Source organism: Poeciliopsis prolifica, unplaced genomic scaffold (assembly GCF_027474105.1).
Source record: "Poeciliopsis prolifica strain line A6 unplaced genomic scaffold, Auburn_PproV2 SCAFFOLD040, whole genome shotgun sequence".
Taxonomy (NCBI): domain Eukaryota; kingdom Metazoa; phylum Chordata; class Actinopteri; order Cyprinodontiformes; family Poeciliidae; genus Poeciliopsis; species Poeciliopsis prolifica.
In genome coordinates, this window is record NW_026562415.1 from 4654506 (window position 1) to 4672455 (window position 17950).

The following is a 17950-nucleotide window of genomic DNA, read 5'->3' on the forward strand; positions in this document are numbered from 1 at the left end:
GTTCACCTCACAGCCGGGCTGCACAAAGAGCCGTGTAGATCACAGGGTGTTCAAGTGTGAGAATGGCCCAGTCAAAGTAATAAAATCTAACAGAGAATGATGTCAGGCAAGACTTCACATTTACTGCTTTCCATCCAAGCTACATAAATTCAGTATCTTGACGTGACAAAAGTTTTTCCTTCCTTAATTATGTACTACTTTGTGTTTATCACACAATCCCAATGAAATGCATTCTATAAATATGGACATTATTTTGTTGAAGGTTCAATGTTTGTCACTCAAGTAAATCGTGATGATTTTAAACATTTATGTCAGTTTGTGTGTTGTATTAGTGGTAACAGTGACATTAGTCATACTTCAGACCCCTCCTCTCTCCTCTCCTCTCCTCTCACAGTCACCTGCGACGCGTTTCGTTTGTGCTGCGCCAGAAAGGCAAAGTCCCAATTTTTATTCTAAAAAAAGAGCTTACTGATTTCGAGCCACTTGGGAACGACAATAGGCTATATCAATTTTTCCCCCTCTTGATCTAAATGGATCTCAGCAGCAGCAGCAGCAGTCCCGCGATGGCAGCAGATGAAGACGAAGCCGTCCGTTTTGCGCTCCTCAGAGCCGGATTCCTGGCGTTAATTCTTGTGTTTGCCACATGTGGCAACCTTTTCTTCTTGGTCACCCTGTGGAAGAGGAGGAAGAGGAACTCGCGGACGCAGCTCTTCCTCTTGCACCTGTGTCTGGCGGATCTGGTGGTGGCTTTCTTCCAAGTCCTGCCGCAGCTCTCCATGGAAATTACGCACGGGTTCCGCGGGACGGACTTCCTCTGTCGCCTCGTGAAGTACTTGCAGGTGGTCGGGATGTTCGCCTCCGCCTACATGATTGTGGCCATGGCTATTGACCGCTACCACGCCGTTTGTAAGCCCATGGTCTCCTTCCTGGAGGGCTCCTTCAGGAGGTACATCTCCATCGGCGCGGCGTGGCTCATCTCCCTCGTCTTCAGCTCCCCGCAGCTCTTCATCTTCTCCCTCCAGGAGGTGGAGGCGAACCTGCACGACTGCTGGGCGACGTTCGCCGAGCCCTGGGGGAGCAGGATCTACATCAGCTGGATCACTCTGGCGGTGTTCGCGCTGCCCGCGGTCATCCTGCTGTTTTGCCAGATGAGGATCTGCACAACTATCTACTTCAACATGAAGAGGAAGGCTCTGCAGTCGGGGCGCGCGGGCACGAGGGGCGTCTCCAACGCAATGCTCAAGACGGTGAAAATGACTTTCGTGATTATAATGGCGTACACGGTGTGCTGGAGCCCCTTTTTTGTCGTGCAGCTGTGGTCGGCGTGGAGCCCGAGCAGCGCGCCGACGCAAGGTTGGTTTCGGGGCTTCAGCGGGGCCGGATGTAGGATGTGGGCCCCTGGGCTGCAGCCATTCTTTGAGCGCACTGTTCTCCTGCAGCTTGATTAACATTTCTAGGACTTTTGAAAACGAAATTTATCTCAGTTCCGTTGAAAGACGTTTCTAGAAGTCATCTTGAGCCATCAACAATATTCATCCGAGAGTTAATGAATTAGTTTCAGTAATTTAAATGAAATAATATATTTGCAGATTCGTTGTATATTGAATGATAAACGTCATTTTGAGCACAATGGAAGCATTGAATGCTCAAATTTCCTGGTTCATAAGTGACTAAAATCAAGGAGAGTGGTATTGGTGACCTGGATTCGTCCTCTCCAAGCTGCACTTTCAAAATTGATATTGCTAGTGCACGTTTTTCTACCACATGTTTTTCTTCCACTCAATTTTACATGAGTGTGCTTAGTTGCAGTACTGTGCAAAGGGGCTTCTTTAGCACTTTCTGAGGCTTTCTCTCTGTGATGAGCGGTGTCAGCTGGATAACTGTTAACTCAGCAGACTTCTCCAGAAACAAGACATTAGAGTCTCGAAACACTGATCTTATGTAATATTCAAGTCATCTAAGAGACTGCAGGAAGAAATCACTGTGCAATGAATCTGTACATTACTTTTATTATTAGCTGACTTGAATAATCTTTTAAGTAGCTACAGCATGATTGTCGTTACATCAAACAGGAGGACGGCCTGCAGCAAGTGCATAAAGACGCCCAGGTTGTGAGTGTGACATCAGTCTTTCATCACGTTTCCTCTTTTTTATCTTGCAGGTCCCATATTTTCAATTATCATGCTGCTCGCCAGTCTCAACAGCTGCACAAACCCTTGGATATATCTTTACTACAGCTGAGAAACAAAACAAAAAAAAACTCTCAATTGAACAGCATAAGAAGACGAGAAATAATTACCAGGATTTCTACAGATTCCCACCTGTGACGACTGAGGTGAAGAGGTTCATTTGCTGAACTGCATGGGGAAGACTGTGAGGAAGAAAGGCACATCTGCTTGTGCTCTCTGTTGGCGAAAAGCATCCTCTCGCTCCTTTGTGCAAAACAGAGAGAAGTGTATAATTAGCAGACTGCGGGGAAACCGACAGACGAACGGAACGCCAATATATTCAAACATGCTTTATCTTTTCAGAAGGCGCTGCAGTGGCTGGATGGAGGATTGTCTCCTGCTGGACGACGATACAACAGAAACGAGCAATCAGAGACTTAAACATTTAGCACTTTCTGAGGCTTTCTCTCTTTATTCTTGTCGGTGTTCAGGTATGGGTGAACAGGACGTGTGGAGGCCAGGAGTAGAAACTGGCATGTTAAAATTCAGTTTTCAGACATAAGTGAAAATAAATTGACTTGTTTCTGGAAATTCCTGACATACATTCTGACTTCCACCTACTTTAAAAATGTTTTGTCTGAAAGGTTTTCTGTCTGTCTAACCGAGGCAAAGCTCTGCATTTATCTGAAGTCAAATCAGATATAATTGTGAGTCAGAGTTTTGTTCTCGGTGCAACCTGAGAGCCTGTGGCATTTTGTTTTATATCTGCTTCAAATAAGATTAGCTATCTGATGCAGCCAAAATACAACTGTGACTAACTCAAAGCCCGAGGGTGGAGAAGTGGGAGATGAATCCTGCTGCAGGTTTGTGCTCATGTAATTGCATTGTATAAAACCATCACTACAGGCTTAATGGGAGGCGGAAGAAGGGGCTTACTGAGATGCCCGTGTTTAAAGGAAGACAGCAATTTCTTTCAAAAAGGCCAGAATATGAAACCATAGAAGTGACAGCTGATGAGACGTCCTTTGTCGCGCAGTGTTCACCCTTTGCTTCTTTCAGCTTTAGCGTTGATGCACACTGGCCTCATTCTGAAGCCCGCTTGAAAATGTTTGTTGGTGAATTTTAAGTGAAGGATGCAGAAAAAAAAAATCCTTTTATGATGCATCCTAAAAGATGTCATTACAGGAGACATGGCTGTCAATATATCCAATCCAGGCTTTTGATTAGCTGTAAACCTACTTGCAATTTCTTCCGTCAAAAGTTTCTCCAAGTTTTCCAAGACCTCAGCTTGACCTCAGCCAATTCTGTTAGCTGTTTTTTTCTTTCTTCTACCTAATCGAATTGCAAACAGGCGGAAGCTGCTTCCTGGAAAAGCCTCGCTATCTTCCTATGGCCTTGTCATGCTTTGTGGGCATCAATTATTCAAATTTCCAAAGTGTTAGGCAGAAGCTTGGGGGCGCCTAACACGGCTGGTGACTGCTGATTGAGCAGACGCAATGTGACAAGAGTATTTATACCGGATTTATAGACACCTGGGTCTTAAACTTTGAGAAAAACATGCAGTAGGGAGAAAAATTAATCAAAATGATTCATTCTTTTAACTAGTTTTTGTACCAACATGTCACAGCTGTTGTATTATTAAAAAAATTGCAGCATCCCTTGACCATCCTGTGGTCAAGGGATTCATGACACATCGGCTGTTCAATTAAAAATTACATCCCCAAAACGTGGGCCAGAAAAAGTGAGATTTTTCATATCAAATCTCCGCAGCTTTCTTGGCTTCCAAATTTCTCGATTAACAAGTTCAAAATAAAAAGACAACTTAACTTAAACGTACACTTAACGGAAGTAAGCAATTAAGGAATTAACACCTGTACAGTCTACAAATATTTCATATTCAGATCCCAGCGGCCCATCAAAACCTTCAGAGGAAGTGAATGAGGTCATGATTTTCAAGACAATTATTCCTACAGTGCTTTGAGACTCGACGCGGTAGACAAAGAAAGAGGTGAAATGGTGGTCACCATGGTGACTAGAAAGAAATAAAAGTGTGGAAAACATTTTTTACATTTCTCCATACTCTATTTTATTATGACTGACGGTCATACAGACAAGAAAAGTGGCGAAATGAATAGTTTTCCTAACACCACATGGACAGCCTGACGAATTGATGAGTGCAGTCATCAATTTTAGCTGAATAGCTAAAATGGATTTAAATCGTCTTGTAGATTGGTGTCGGGTTGTAAAATGAAATTTAGGACCCTTCAGAGAAAAAAGTGAAATGTGCAGTTCACATTTAAAAAATATAGATGCATCAATAAATTACAATATGTGTCCTGATAAGGATCATTTGTCAGGATAAAAGTACCTTTTGAAAATTGACAACATTTAAGCAGGTATGAAGCATATTTTTCATTATGACTACATTTTTATATTAAAAATGTTTCTTTTAAATTGGTCTGATATATTTTAATTACAAATTTCAGCATAATTAATTAAGACTTTAAAACATCCATCTGTGTGTAATTATTATTATTATTATTATTATTATATAATGTTTTACTAAGCGATAATGTTCTTGAAATAAATGGACTTTTCAAAAATATTCTAATTTGTCCAATAGGCCTGTACAGCTGTTAAGCAATGAAAGTGAATACAGTGCCACCACGTGGACATAATCAGACCAGCACCTAAAGTAGCATGTTACAGAAGCTGTTTCACCCAAGACAAATAATTGACCAAAATTAGCAACAGCAAAGGCAATAATAACACAAGTCAAATGTCTAAAGATCAGAGTAAAACAGATGACACATAATCTTCTAAAATTTTCTGCTTTTCTTTAAAAACTGCCCCATTCCTCTTCAGGAGTGAAATCTCATTCTCTAAAGTGTGGATTTTAGCCACAGTGTTCTCCTCTCTACGGTCCAGTTCCAAGATCTTTGCGTGCAGACTCAGGATCTTACTCCACAACTCGTCTTTGTCGGTGTCCGGTCGGCAGTACGAGTGCTCGTGGACCAAAGCGTGCTCTCTGTCGCTGGGCTCGGTCTCCTCTGCAAAACTCCCCAGAGATTCGTCTCTAATCAATTCCACGGGCACAAAGCGAAAAGTCTGGCTCTGGTCTGCTGCAAAAGAAGCGCAAAGTGCATGTTCCTCACCGCTGGAGGGAAGGCCAAGTGTCTCGCAGCACAACACGGTCACAATCGAGTCGGTTTGCTCTTTGGAGCACATCGGTGGTGTGAGGCAGGGCATTGCTGAAACTCCACTGTCACCCGTTACCTCGCAGACAGTAGTGTGCATCTCAGGTAGACTTGACTGAGAAGTGACCCCTGATTCTTGGAAGAGAGGGACTTTGAGCAGTATCGCCGACTGTTCTTTAACAGGTGGGCGCATTCGACTGGTATCACACTCAAAGTCCTCAGCCTGTGACGGGGATGTGGCTTCAGGACTTCTCTGAAGGGTAACCTTGTTCTCACATTCCTTGGATGAAAAAAAAAAAAAGGAATTGCATTGCAGTTAATTCACAGCAATGCAACACATGGATCATATGCAGTGTTAAACATCTGAAAACTCAAACAAATTTTCTTTAAACATTTGTTTTCTTCATGGAGTTTACTACATACATTCTCAATAGAGGGAAAAAGGGTGGGAATAGCTGTATTCTTCAGATATCGGATGCCCCAGCGAATATCAAAGCAGTCCTCTGTGAAGTGCTCGCTGCAGAGATACTGATGTCGACTTGGGGTCCACTCCCCCCGCCTCATGTTGTCCACCCATGTTTGGAGCCTGGTCTTGTCCTGCAAGGGAAAACTATGCAGAAGGAGAACAAAAGGAGAATGAAAGATTACTCTGAATTATGAAACTGAAATGAGCCTCTCAGACAGTCAAACACACTATACACCTTCCCTCCCCCCTTTCAAAATAAGTTCATTTTAACTAAGTGATACTTTACCTGAAAATAACAAAGCAAATCCAGAAGCTGATTGCAAGTTATACCTATATGATCTATTGTATTCTGGCATGTAGCTTTAAAGATGAGTATTAGCAAGCAACTCGGTTAATACTAGTAGTTTATTTCAATCTAGCACAAACATGTCACTATAAGCAATTTACAACGGTGATGATAAAAGCCTAATTAAAATAGCCGGGGGGGCGGGGGGGGGAACTACAAAGAGAAAACTTACGGGTAAAAGCTGATTTTCTTGTCTTGTTTTGATGAAGTCCCTCCACGGTTTCGGCAAAGCTTTTCTGCGCAGTATCGGGGCATCTCCTCTGCGAAGCCGCATGGAAACACCTCGACACGACGCGTCTAAGGATATTTTTAACGCGAAAAATCTCGAAAAAGTCCACTTCCGGTATGCATTCCGAATGGCGGAGGTGACGTTTATTATTTTATTTAGCCAACACGCTGGGTTGAATCCTTCACAATCAGCCGGGGTGATGATTGGAGTGGAATTGAAAGGGTATCTTAAACGGAGGGGAAACGCGCAGAGGATACATGTCTATTTGTTGTCACGAATTAAAAAGGTAACAGATAAAAATGTGCTAAAAATGACACCGACATCTTCAAGTTGAAGCGGAATTTGAAATGGTTAGCAAACTACAATCATCCGGCAAGCCTCGTTCCCGCCTCGCCGGTTGACAAATCGTGCGCACCCACCGCATAGTTACTCGACAGATGCGCATTAAAACATTTACATGTAAAAATAGGGATTGAAAAACCCAAGCAAATGTAACAAAATAAAAAATGGCTTAAAGAAAGAAAATATATTAGTTGTCTAAAGCTGCACGGAAGGGAGAAAGGATGCAGCACATTAACAAGAAAAGGATTATAAGCGTCAGTTTTATTCAACAACATATTTAGAGCAAAAGGCTTAAGAATACTACAAATGTAAGCTAAACAAAATTAGAATATATACTCTGTCAAATAAGATGTTCGACTTTCTCTAATCTAAAATTAGCAATGCAACCCGAAAACGGAAGCAAAATACCGGTAATTATCTTTTACCGCTACTCTTTTCAGAGTCGTTTCAGTAAAGTCCACTGCTCTCCGTCCTCAAGCCTCCACGTGCGCAAAATTCCCACCAATCACAGCCTTCAGAGTCAGTGGGTTCAGTAACGGACCAATAGGAATGCGAGTCGTGTTGTTGAGGCTCAGGAATGTTTGTCGTCAACAACTGCTGGGTTTCGTTTCGCATCAGCTGGAGCTGTTGGCGGGTGACAAGAAGAATTCCCGAGGCTGTTCATCAATTCTTCTGCAGGTAATTGCTCGGATTTCAGAAAAAAACCCAACTCCTAGTGTACAAGGGGGCTTATTAGTGATTGAAAAACCAAGAAATATGTTTTCAATAAGGTTTGTTGCTGTTAAAAATTGATCGAAAGTTTCGAGTCTGTTCCAGAGTCCCCATCATCAGCTTATTGGCTCTGTTAAAATAGCTAGCGAAAATGAAAAAAAAAAAACAAAAACAAAAAAACAACAACTTTAACCAACGTTTACCTGCTTTAACTTTCTGTTATCCAATGTTGAACTTCGACGTCAATTTTAAACGTTATATATCCGGGTACTCGTTCTGCTTTGACAGCTAACGGCTGTGAAAACCGTCGGTATGGCCACGGCGCAGTCGGTGCTGCTGCTCGCAGTTCACGTTCTCCTCATCTCGGAGTTCATCCTGGCCAAGAGGGACTACTATGAGATCCTGGGGGTGCCCAGAGACGCCACGGAGCGCCAGATCAAGAAGGCTTTCCACAAGCTGGCTCTGAAGTATCACCCCGACAGGAACAAGGGCGCAGACGCAGAGGCGAAGTTCAGAGAAGTAGCAGAAGGTAACGGCGATTCAAGTTTTTTTTTCTTCCCTCTGACGTTTTGTTTACAGTTTTTAAAGGTACTTTAAAATGCTGTCGTGAAAGTCGACTTAAATGGTGACCAAATAGTCTTTATCTGGAAACTTTTGATATTTTGAAACAGGAAATGTGCAGAAACATTAGTTCAGACACAGTAGTTAAAAATCCCAGTCAAGAAGAGTGAGCTTTTATTTAAGTCTTTAATTTGTACATTATCAGTTTGAGACAGGATGAAATCTTTTCAGAAAAGGTATTTTCTTCTTATTAATTAATTACTTTTCTTCACACAAGTCATCTACATTTTAAGCTAATGTATTCCAAGTTTTTTTTTTTCCCCCCCATGGCTTTTCTTGAACTTTAGAGTTCAACAAAAGTATTAAAAGTGTTCATACTTCATAGTTTATCCTCCCATCAACTGACTGGCTCCTCTGCCCTTGCTAAAGAAAGACATCCCCACAGCATGATGCTGCAACCGCCGTGTTTCACCAGGCAGTGGTGACATCACATTTCAATCTTGACCTCATCTGACAAAGCAGCCTTATCCTCCCGCACATGATGTGCATCAGAGCTTAATTACATGAAGCTCTTGTTGAACGCTCTACTGTGTGTTGATAGTAAAATACCGATGCTTACTTTACGTCCGTTTGCTTCTTTTAGCTTATGAAACGTTATCGGATGATAAGAGGCGGCGAGAGTATGACCAGTTTGGCCCCTCTGCCTCATCAGGAGAAGCCTACCGAGGAAGTAGAGGAGGCGGCGGCGACGACTACAACTTCAGACAGCACTACCAGTCCTTCAACTTCAAATTCGACGACATCTTCAAAGACTTTGACCCGTTCGGTCAACAGCACCAGCAGCACTTCCACTCGCATCATCAGTCGCACCAAAAGAGACACTTTGACAGCCACTTCCAGGCTCACAAGGAGGCGATGAACCGGCAGCGGAGAAGCTTCGGCGGAGGAATGTTCGACGACATGTTCGAGGACTTGGAGAAGATGTTCTCCTTCAACAGCCACACTTCCAGGACTGAGAGCAGATTTCAAGGCTCGGCCAAGCAGCACTGCAGGACGGTGACTCAGCGCAGGGGGAACATGGTGACCACCTTCACTGACTGCTCCTGAGACGAGACGAAGGATGAAGAAAAAAAAAAAGTAAACATGTTGGGAAGCTGCACAACTTTTAGTTGCGGTGTTGAAATCGAATTGAATGCTAATTTATCTCTTGGTGTGGCTTTTGTAACTCGTGTTTTTTTGTTTGTTTTTTTTTCCCAGCAAATATCCAAGCTGGTCAAATTAGTGGCTGTTCTGAAGCAATAACAAATCCACATTTTTGATTATAGCATGGGAATAAGTCTTAGGACCATTCAAAACCCTTTCCTTGTTTATCGTGTTTGTTTCGGTTTATTATGACTGTACGGTTCCGACACTCAGGTACGGCCTACATTTAAACCATAAAAGCTTGTTTTTCGTCGAGGGCAGGAAGGCAATACGAGTTCTCGAAAACAATCATTGGTTCAGCAGCTAATCGGGCCACTTTGCTTTCAAACTTTGAAACGACAACAAATTCCTCTTCCAGGAAATGTAGCTGGAATGCAAGCAGGCTGGCCGTCATCAACAGTTACCTCATTTGAAGTTTCTTCCTGCAGAGATGCATCTCCTATCACTCAGTCAGGGTCAGGAATTAACATCAGTCCCACGATAAATCCTGGGAAACGGCGGCACGGGCAATTTATTGCTTCGCCCGCTCGTTTCTCAGTCAAGCTGGATGGTCTGACAGGTTAAGTTTCCCAAACTGATAAGAATGTGCAATACTTGGCACCTTTGCGCTTCATGTTGCCTATGTTTCAAAGACAGTGCCCTGCAAATGTCATTGTCTTACATTTGCACTTTGTATGTGTGTGTGTGTGTGTGTGTGTGTGTTGACTGCGAAATGTTTGGAAAGAAATTAAAACATAAAAGATCAAAGAATTTGTCTTTTCTTCCCTCTGTGACTAAATTAGGAACTCACTGTGTAGGTTATATATGAAAGCACTAAGTTACAACAGAAATATGCTACTTTTAACAGACCTAGATGTAGTTTTTATGGTATATTTTTATGCAATGAGCAACTTTTCTTCTCTCCAAAGAGCACAAAGGTTTATAATCCAACTGTTGTTCCAGACAGTTCCACCAGAGGGCCCACTTTCTTAAAGCTAAAAAAAAAAATCTACATCTGGAATAATCTTCTAACAGAGGCCTAGAAAAAGCAAATACTTTTTGAGATGTCAAAAACAAATTATTTTACCTACATTTTCTTTTTTGATGTTTGGTTCATTTGGCCAGATTCAACCAAAGTGACAAGGACAAAACGGGAGCAAATAAGCTCTTAGCACGAATCTTTTAAGTAAAGGTAACTTTGTTTACATCTCTAATATTTCACTTAAGCCCAAAACTTCTGTCGTCATCACAATCCACATAAACTTGAATGAAGCACAACTTAAGCCCATCACTGTGCTCACAAATTCTCTGCTCCGACTCCCACGAACCAGAAAGGATAAAATTAGCTGAAGGAACTGCACATGACCAGGAGGAAGAACATTTCGCCTGAAACCAGTGCAGCTGATTGGTCATGAGGTCCAACCTAAAAATTCGGTTGCATATCTGTATGTATATGTTGAAAAATATACAAGTATATGAAAGGCCCGTTAAAACTGCTTGGTCATCTCGGCTCTGCCACACCTAAACCATACTCAGCTATTGTAAAATAGATACGGCTGCTGCTCTGAGAGTTTTACACTTTTACAAGATAATTGCTGAGTCATTACAGATCTGCAAACTGGCGCGTGGAAAAGAAGTACCACACACAGTTTGAAAAGAATGTAGAACGAGAGAAAAAAAATTAAATCAAATTTAGTAGCACTGAAAATTTAGGTGATATATAGACAAAAGATAAAATACAAATTTGATAATGTTTCTACAAAACTTAAACACCACACTATCTATGTTTTGTCCTTTATCACATTCTGAACTTCAAGCTACGCAAACTATAAGCATAACTGAACCGCCTGTGGGCTGCAGGTCTGAGGCGTTTTGTAAGCACGTTCTCTATCATTTTTGTAGCTTGATAAGGAAACTTATCCAAACTGGCAGCCCACATCAATAAAAGGGTGAAATATTATTGACCACAAAACGCTGTATTTATAAAAGATATCCATGTTTTTCCAACACAATCCTAACAAACGTTTTTAATGCGGGAAAAAAAATGGTTCCTCTTCTCAATATTGATTAATCTGTTTGTGTGATTTGTTCTTTAAATTGTCATTTGTATTATTTTTTTATCTCAGGAGATGATTGAGGGATGAAGAGACTGATGGCTGGCCTCGTTAGGCCACTAGATTCCCAGTCTCCTCGTACTCTGCTAAGTCACCCTTCTCTTGTATTTATTTTTGATTATGCCCTCCGAATCAGGTGACCAACATTTGTTGTCAGGTGCGGCACATCAAAAGCCACCACGGCCCTACTATGCTTGTTGTATATTTGCTGAGCCATTGCGCAACCTTGCATTTTTTTTTTTTTTTTTTTGCCAAGTCATGGAATGACAAGGATTTTAGCAAATCATTCCTCGGTTACAATATCACACCTGTACTAATGATAACAGTAGTGGGTGAGGTAATCTTTCAATAAGGAGCTGGCACATAAACAATCGCCACAAGAGTGGATGAGTGCTGACATCATAGTCAAGGCTGCTTGTCCCCACCTGAGACATCTATATGACCCACATTCTGGACAAATCTAGGAAAAAATGACCCTGTATTTTTCTAGGGATACTGTTACACAATACACTATCAGTTACACCTTCTAGTGTCCACTATAGGTATGCCATCTCCTTGCAAAAATGAATTATACACAATATTTGCTCTCTCTCTCAACTCGATTAATTAGCTGAGCTTCCTCAGGTTTTTTTTTTTGATCAACTGGCATAAATCATCTCAATTTTAATGGATTTTACTTTTGTTTTAATTCGACAAGTACACATCCAGATCTAAATTTACTATATAATGGATTTTTGTTTTTTTAATGAATTGGACCAATGTAAATTTCATTTGGACAGAATTGGACCCATGAAAGAGAGACATTAGGGGCATGCTTTCATCAAATCTCATTTTGACAGGTGCCACGCCCCTTTGACCTCTATTTACCCCCCCCACACACACACACACGCACACACACACACGCACGCACACACACACACACACACACACACACACACACACACACGCACACACACACACACACCTTCCCCCTCCCTCCCTTCCAGATGTCAGGATGTACCCCTCCTTAAATGAACATTTCTTAGACATCTATTATTCTTTGTTTTCTTGAAAGCTCCTATTGACTTCTTTTTAAGAGTAATACCAATACAACAACAGTTATTTAATCAAGAAAAATGTATATAATTATATACTATGCCTACTGAAGTTTAAATAGATTTGGAATGGAGATGTTACTTCTGATTCTGTGCCTGGCCTACGACTGGGGTCTGAGCTGGGGGCTTGATCAAATATAGGTACGGCCTGTGAAATCCCTTCGGGGGGTCGTTCTCAGTGACATATGGTCTGTGTGTTAGGTTTTTCTGTTTTCTCTGCTGAATTCAGAAAATGCCGTATATCTGACTTTCTTTTAAGAGTAATACAGCACCAACAACAGTTATTAAACCAAGTAAAATGTATATAATTATGTAGTAAAGCCTAGTGAAGTTGAAATAGATGCCGGAGATGTTGCTTCTGATTCTGTGCCTGTGTTCAGCCAGGCCTACAACTGGGGGTCTGAGCTGCGACACGCAGGGCCTGCGAGAGAAGGAATGTACTAGTTGCATACTTGCAAACTTTGCAGGATGCAGACAGAATGATAAATTAGCCACCTCGGGGATGGGGATTCAGAGCGATACAGAATGACAAATTAGCCACCTCGGGGGAATTCAGAGCAAGGCCCTCATGAACCCTGGTGGTTCATGAGGGCAGACCAGACCACATCTGGTTTTTTTTTTCTCAGTTTATCGCTCTTTGTCTAAAGAGTAATTACCTTCAGTTATCTGTGAGCGACACACGCTTCAGAGAGAATCAGAACTGCAGCATCAGTGAGAAGTCCGGCCGCAGCGGGTCAATGCAGAGGGGGGAGTGCTAATTGCCTTGTTGTGTGTCTGGGGCAGTCGTGAGGGAAAAAAAAAAAAAGCCCCTGCCCCCTGCAAATACATACGTCTAAAGAAAACCTGCTATTTAACTACATTATTTATGGTAGCATGACTAGTTAGTACTGACTACAAGTTTGTGATTTCTTTCATGCTTTCTCCAAAATAGTAAATGCGGTTTAAACACATTTGAAACTCATAGATTTTTCTGTAACACTCACTAGTGTGATACATTTCAGTAAATGTTTCTCATTTGTACATGTACTTCTTAAGAATATGTGACTGTTTGTAAGCAGGCCAACAGGAGGTTATTCAAATTAAACTTTTAACTTTCTTGGTTAAAGAATTTGTCCAGAATTTTCCAAAATTTATCCTCGCATCATTGTAAATGCTACTTTGGTTCAATTTTTTTTCTGCTGCTGAATCAACACTGATCTTCCCAGAGCTTCATGCTTTCTCCAAAATAGTAAACGCCGGTATAAACACATTTGAAACTCATACATTTTTCTCTGTAACACTCGCTAGTGTGAAACATGTCAGTAAAAGTTTCTCATTTGTAAATTTATTTCTTAAGAATATGTGACACTTATTAAACAGACCTTACTGAGGCTACTCATATTTAAGTTTTAGCTTTCCCCAGAGTTGAAAGTTTTTTTTTCTCTCTTTCTTTCTTTATTTTTTCTTAACACTGCGCAACTACGCTCCGACATGGTAAATTATTTTGTTACCTTTATCATTATCCACTACTTTTGTCTCTAACTTATATGCTGTATGTTTCTCGGCCCAAATGATGCTTTTTTCCTCCATCCATCATTTTATACACTTGAGTGTGTTCAATAACGAAATATAGTTGTTGAATTTTCCGTTACTGAAGCTTATAAATGATCAATGTAAACTTTCTGTCTGTATTCAGATAGTGAATACAATTCCTATTATTTAGAGTTGATGCGTGCACTTGGATTTCTATCAATTTATTGAATGATGGTCTGCGTAAATATTTATCAAACTGAATGGCCATTCAGGTTTCATATAATTTTTTTATTTTGGTTTCTGTTGCACAACTTCAAATATATGCTGGCTATCAACCAACCATTCAATCAGTGATTTTTTTTTCTTTTTTTAAAAAAATAACCCCTCTCACATCTTCTGACAACTAGCCCAACTTATAATAACATTAACTAAGTTTGCTAATGGTGCACTTTACCTAAAAACAAATATAAAAAAAAAAACATACTCACTACACAGCTTCTCCCAGAGTTGGTCACAACATGGTGATTGTTTTTTTTTTTACCGTTAAAATTATCTACAGCTTTTGTTCCTTGCTTCTCATGATGCTATCTGTTCACTAATGTTCAATAATGTTCACCTCTTGTAAATGATAAGCTTATTAACGATCAATATGAACCATCAGCATGCGTTAAAGAAGATCATATCAGCCAGATGAAGTAAAAATATCATGATACTCAAAGCAATCAAAAATATATCGATCTGAAAGGTAATTTTTCCTTTTCAGGGAGCTTAGACTGAATGAAAGGAATTATTGAAATATACGACAAAATATTTAATTTGCAGAATTCCGATAATAGAACTTCAACTATGAATTGAAAGATTACATTGTATTTATTAAGTGAAGATCACTTAATAAATCAACTGTTAATTAGTCATCATACTATGTAAATGACTAACAAAATTTGAACAAACAAGAAACTTGACTACCTCAAGGGATTTCTCACATTGGAGAATCAACTGTCTGATTTTCTTTAGCCCACTAATTTAACCTTACCAAAGCTCTACAGGAAAGCAAACGGGTACTTAGTTTGAAGCCTGAATCAGATCCTTCAGCCTTCTGCTGAACCTGGACTTTGGCCGCTCTCGGTGTAAAATAAAACATCAGACTTTTTAAAAAATTGTCCGAGTGAACATCACTTAATTATCATCAACTAGTTGTTTATACTCATCTTAAACCATTGGCAGGAATCTTTGGATAAAACACACAAACAATAAAAAAAAAAAAGCTTTATCAGTTAATCTATTTAAATTGAGTCCACGCAACAACAAGTCGGTGAGGTTATTCATTTTGTGGTGTTCTCTATGAAAGAAACAAAGAAGAAAGGTAGCAATCGTACATGTTGGTTCCACAGGCTTTCCCTGAAAATATGGATAAAATCGGTCATGATAGGATAACAGTAATTTGAAGAGGAAGAAGCATATAAACAAGTCAAGTCAATGACAAGTCAATGACATGATGCAATCTGCAATTTTTTTTTAAAACTCCGATTACTTAACTTTTATGCTTGTTTGTTTGTTTTTTACTGACTTAAATAATACATTTAAATTGCTGCGCTGTTTGATAAGTAGAATGGAAAATTACTTTTGGGTTTTTTTGTAAACTGTCTTTAGATTACCTATCGTAAAATTTGCATTTTAAAATCAACTGAATTAAATTAAGAAAGGTTACAATTTGTACAACTGAAGAGAAATGATGAGCAATGTTTTATGTGTTGATGAAAGCAGAGATTGGTGTTTTTCTCTGTAACATCAAAATTTACACTTTACAAAATTTACTGTGCATTTTCCCATATACCATTGCCTGGTGTCTGAGCTGGCAAAGGTCATCCCTTGCAATATTAAGAAGCTGTTGTCAAAAATTACGATCTTAATTTTTATTTACGAAGCAAAAGATATGAGTCACACTATCTTGTACAACATAATTTACAGTATACAAAGTCTAAAAAGTCTAAAACAGAAGGATTTTAAGCTAAAAAAAATAACACCCTAACAAATTTGGAAAAAAAAAAGATTCATTTGAAGTGGTTGGTGCTTTGAGGTACGTTATGACACAACCTTGCACTTACTCCAAGGTTGTAGTAAGCAGTTTTACCATCATGGTACTTTATTGTTATAGTTTTCTCCAAGTCACGTTTGAAGAAAGTATCAAAATGTGGAAAACTGAGAATCTCTCGATCAATCAACCAAATGGACATTGAAGTATGTCATCGGAGATTTGTTTTCCTGCCCGCGGGATGAATCCCTGGCCCACTGCATCAATGAAGGCTGTTTGTATAAATGTCTGATTTCAACAGTAGGTGCTGAATCATATCCTGTTTTTGTATTTTTTATGTATGTCCTTATAGATCATATGGCATCAGCAACATGGCATTGACTTGTCATTGACTTGACTTGTTTATATGCTTCTTCCTCTTCAAATTACTGTTATCCTATCATGACCGATTTTATCCATATTTTCAGGGAAAGCCTGTGGAACCAACATGTACGATTGCTACCTTTCTTCTTTGTTTCTTTCATAGAGTAGGAACACCACAAAATGAATAACCTCACCGACTTTGTTGTTGCGTGGACTCAATTTAAATAGATTAACTGATAAAGCTTTTTTTTTTTTTTTTATTGTTTGTGTTTTATCCAAAGATTCCTGCCAATGGTTTAAGATGAGTATAAACAACTAGTTGATGATAATTAAGTGATGTTCACTCGGACAATTTTTTAAAAAGTCTGATGTTTTATTTTACACCGAGAGCGGCCAAAGTCCAGGTTCAGCAGAAGGCTGAAGGCATCTGATTCAGGCTTCAAACTAAGTACCCGTTTGCTTTCCTGTAGAGCTTTGGTAAGGTTAAATTTAGTGGGCTAAAGAAAATCAGACAGTTGATTCTCCAATGTGAGAAATCCTTGAGGTAGTCAAGTTTCTTGTTTGTTCAAATTTTGTTAGTCATTTACATAGTATGATGACTAATTAACAGTTGATTATTAAGTGATCTTCACTTAATAAATACAATGTAATCTTTCAATTCATAGATGAAGTTCTATTATCGGAATTCTGCAAATTAAATATTTTGTCGTATATTTCAATAATTCCTTTCATTCAGTCTAAGCTCCCTGAAAAGGAAAAATTACCTTTCAGATCGATATATTTTTGATGCTTTGAGTATCATGATATTTTTACTTCATCTGGCTGATATGATCTTCTTTAACACATGCTGATATTGATCGTTAATAAGCTTATCATTTACAAGAGGTGAACATTAGTGAACATTAGTGAACAGATAGCATCATGAGAAGCAAGGAACAAAAGCTGTAGATAATTTTAACGGTAAAAAAAAAAAAACAATCACCATGTTGTGACCAACTCTGGGAGAAGGGCTGTGTAGTGAGTATGTTTTTTTTTTTTATATTTGTTTTTAGGTAAAGTGCACCATTAGCAAACTTAGTTAATGTTATTATAAGTTGGGCTAGTTGTCAGAAGATGTGAGAGGGGTTGTTTTAAAAAAAAAAGAAAAAAAAATCACTGATTGAATGGTTGGTTGATAGCCAGCATATATTTGAAGTTGTGCAACAGAAACCAAAATAAAAAAATTATATGAAACCTGAATGGCCATTCAGTTTGATAAATATTTACGCAGACCATCATTCAATAAATTGATAGAAAATCCAAGTGCACGCATCAACTCTAAATAATAGGAATTGTATTCACCATCTGAATACAGACTGAAAGTTTACATTGATCATTTATAAGCTTCAGTAACGGAAAATTCAACAACTATATTTCGTTATTGAACACACTCAAGTGTATAAAATGATGGATGGAGGAAAAAAGCATCATTTGGGCCGAGAAACATACAGCATATAAGTTAGAGACAAAAGTAGTGGATAATGATAAAGGTAACAAAATAATTTACCATGTCGGAGCGTAGTTGCGCAGTGTTAAGAAAAAATAAAGAAAGAAAGAGAGAAAAAAAACTTTCAACTCTGGGGAAAGCTAAAAC

General features: G+C 39.4%; 3 protein-coding genes and 1 long non-coding RNA gene across 5 annotated transcripts; 2 read left to right on the top strand and 2 right to left on the bottom strand.

Moving 5' to 3' along the window:
- The first annotated feature begins 530 nt into the window (after positions 1–530).
- On the top strand, positions 531–2346 carry avpr2l (arginine vasopressin receptor 2, like). Its single transcript, XM_055054780.1, has 2 exons — positions 531–1353; positions 2162–2346. The coding sequence occupies exons 1-2, from the start codon at positions 531–533 to the stop codon at positions 2239–2241; spliced, it is 903 nt and encodes a 300-aa protein (XP_054910755.1). The 3' UTR covers positions 2242–2346.
- LOC129375585 (uncharacterized) lies at positions 2086–7755 on the bottom strand. Its single transcript, XR_008607649.1, has 3 exons — positions 7663–7755; positions 2322–2432; positions 2086–2237 (listed from the first exon to the last, which is right to left on the bottom strand). It is a non-coding gene; the product is annotated as an uncharacterized LOC129375585 (long non-coding RNA).
- LOC129375578 (THAP domain-containing protein 5-like) lies at positions 4246–6608 on the bottom strand. The gene is made up of 3 exons (XM_055054776.1): positions 6350–6608; positions 5789–5975; positions 4246–5645 (listed from the first exon to the last, which is right to left on the bottom strand). Exons 1-3 carry the CDS (start codon positions 6430–6432, stop codon positions 4959–4961), a joined length of 957 nt encoding a protein of 318 aa, XP_054910751.1. The 5' UTR covers positions 6433–6608; the 3' UTR covers positions 4246–4958.
- Positions 7191–9378, top strand: LOC129375582 (dnaJ homolog subfamily B member 9-like). 2 transcript variants are annotated; one of them, XM_055054781.1, is made up of 3 exons: positions 7191–7426; positions 7748–7988; positions 8664–9378. In XM_055054781.1, the coding sequence occupies exons 1-3, from the start codon at positions 7298–7300 to the stop codon at positions 9125–9127; spliced, it is 834 nt and encodes a 277-aa protein (XP_054910756.1). In that variant the 5' UTR covers positions 7191–7297; the 3' UTR covers positions 9128–9378. The 2 variants fall into 2 exon arrangements, with proteins under 2 accessions (XP_054910756.1, XP_054910757.1); XM_055054782.1 differs by having other exon boundaries at positions 8733–9378.
- The last annotated feature ends 8572 nt before the right edge of the window (positions 9379–17950 follow it).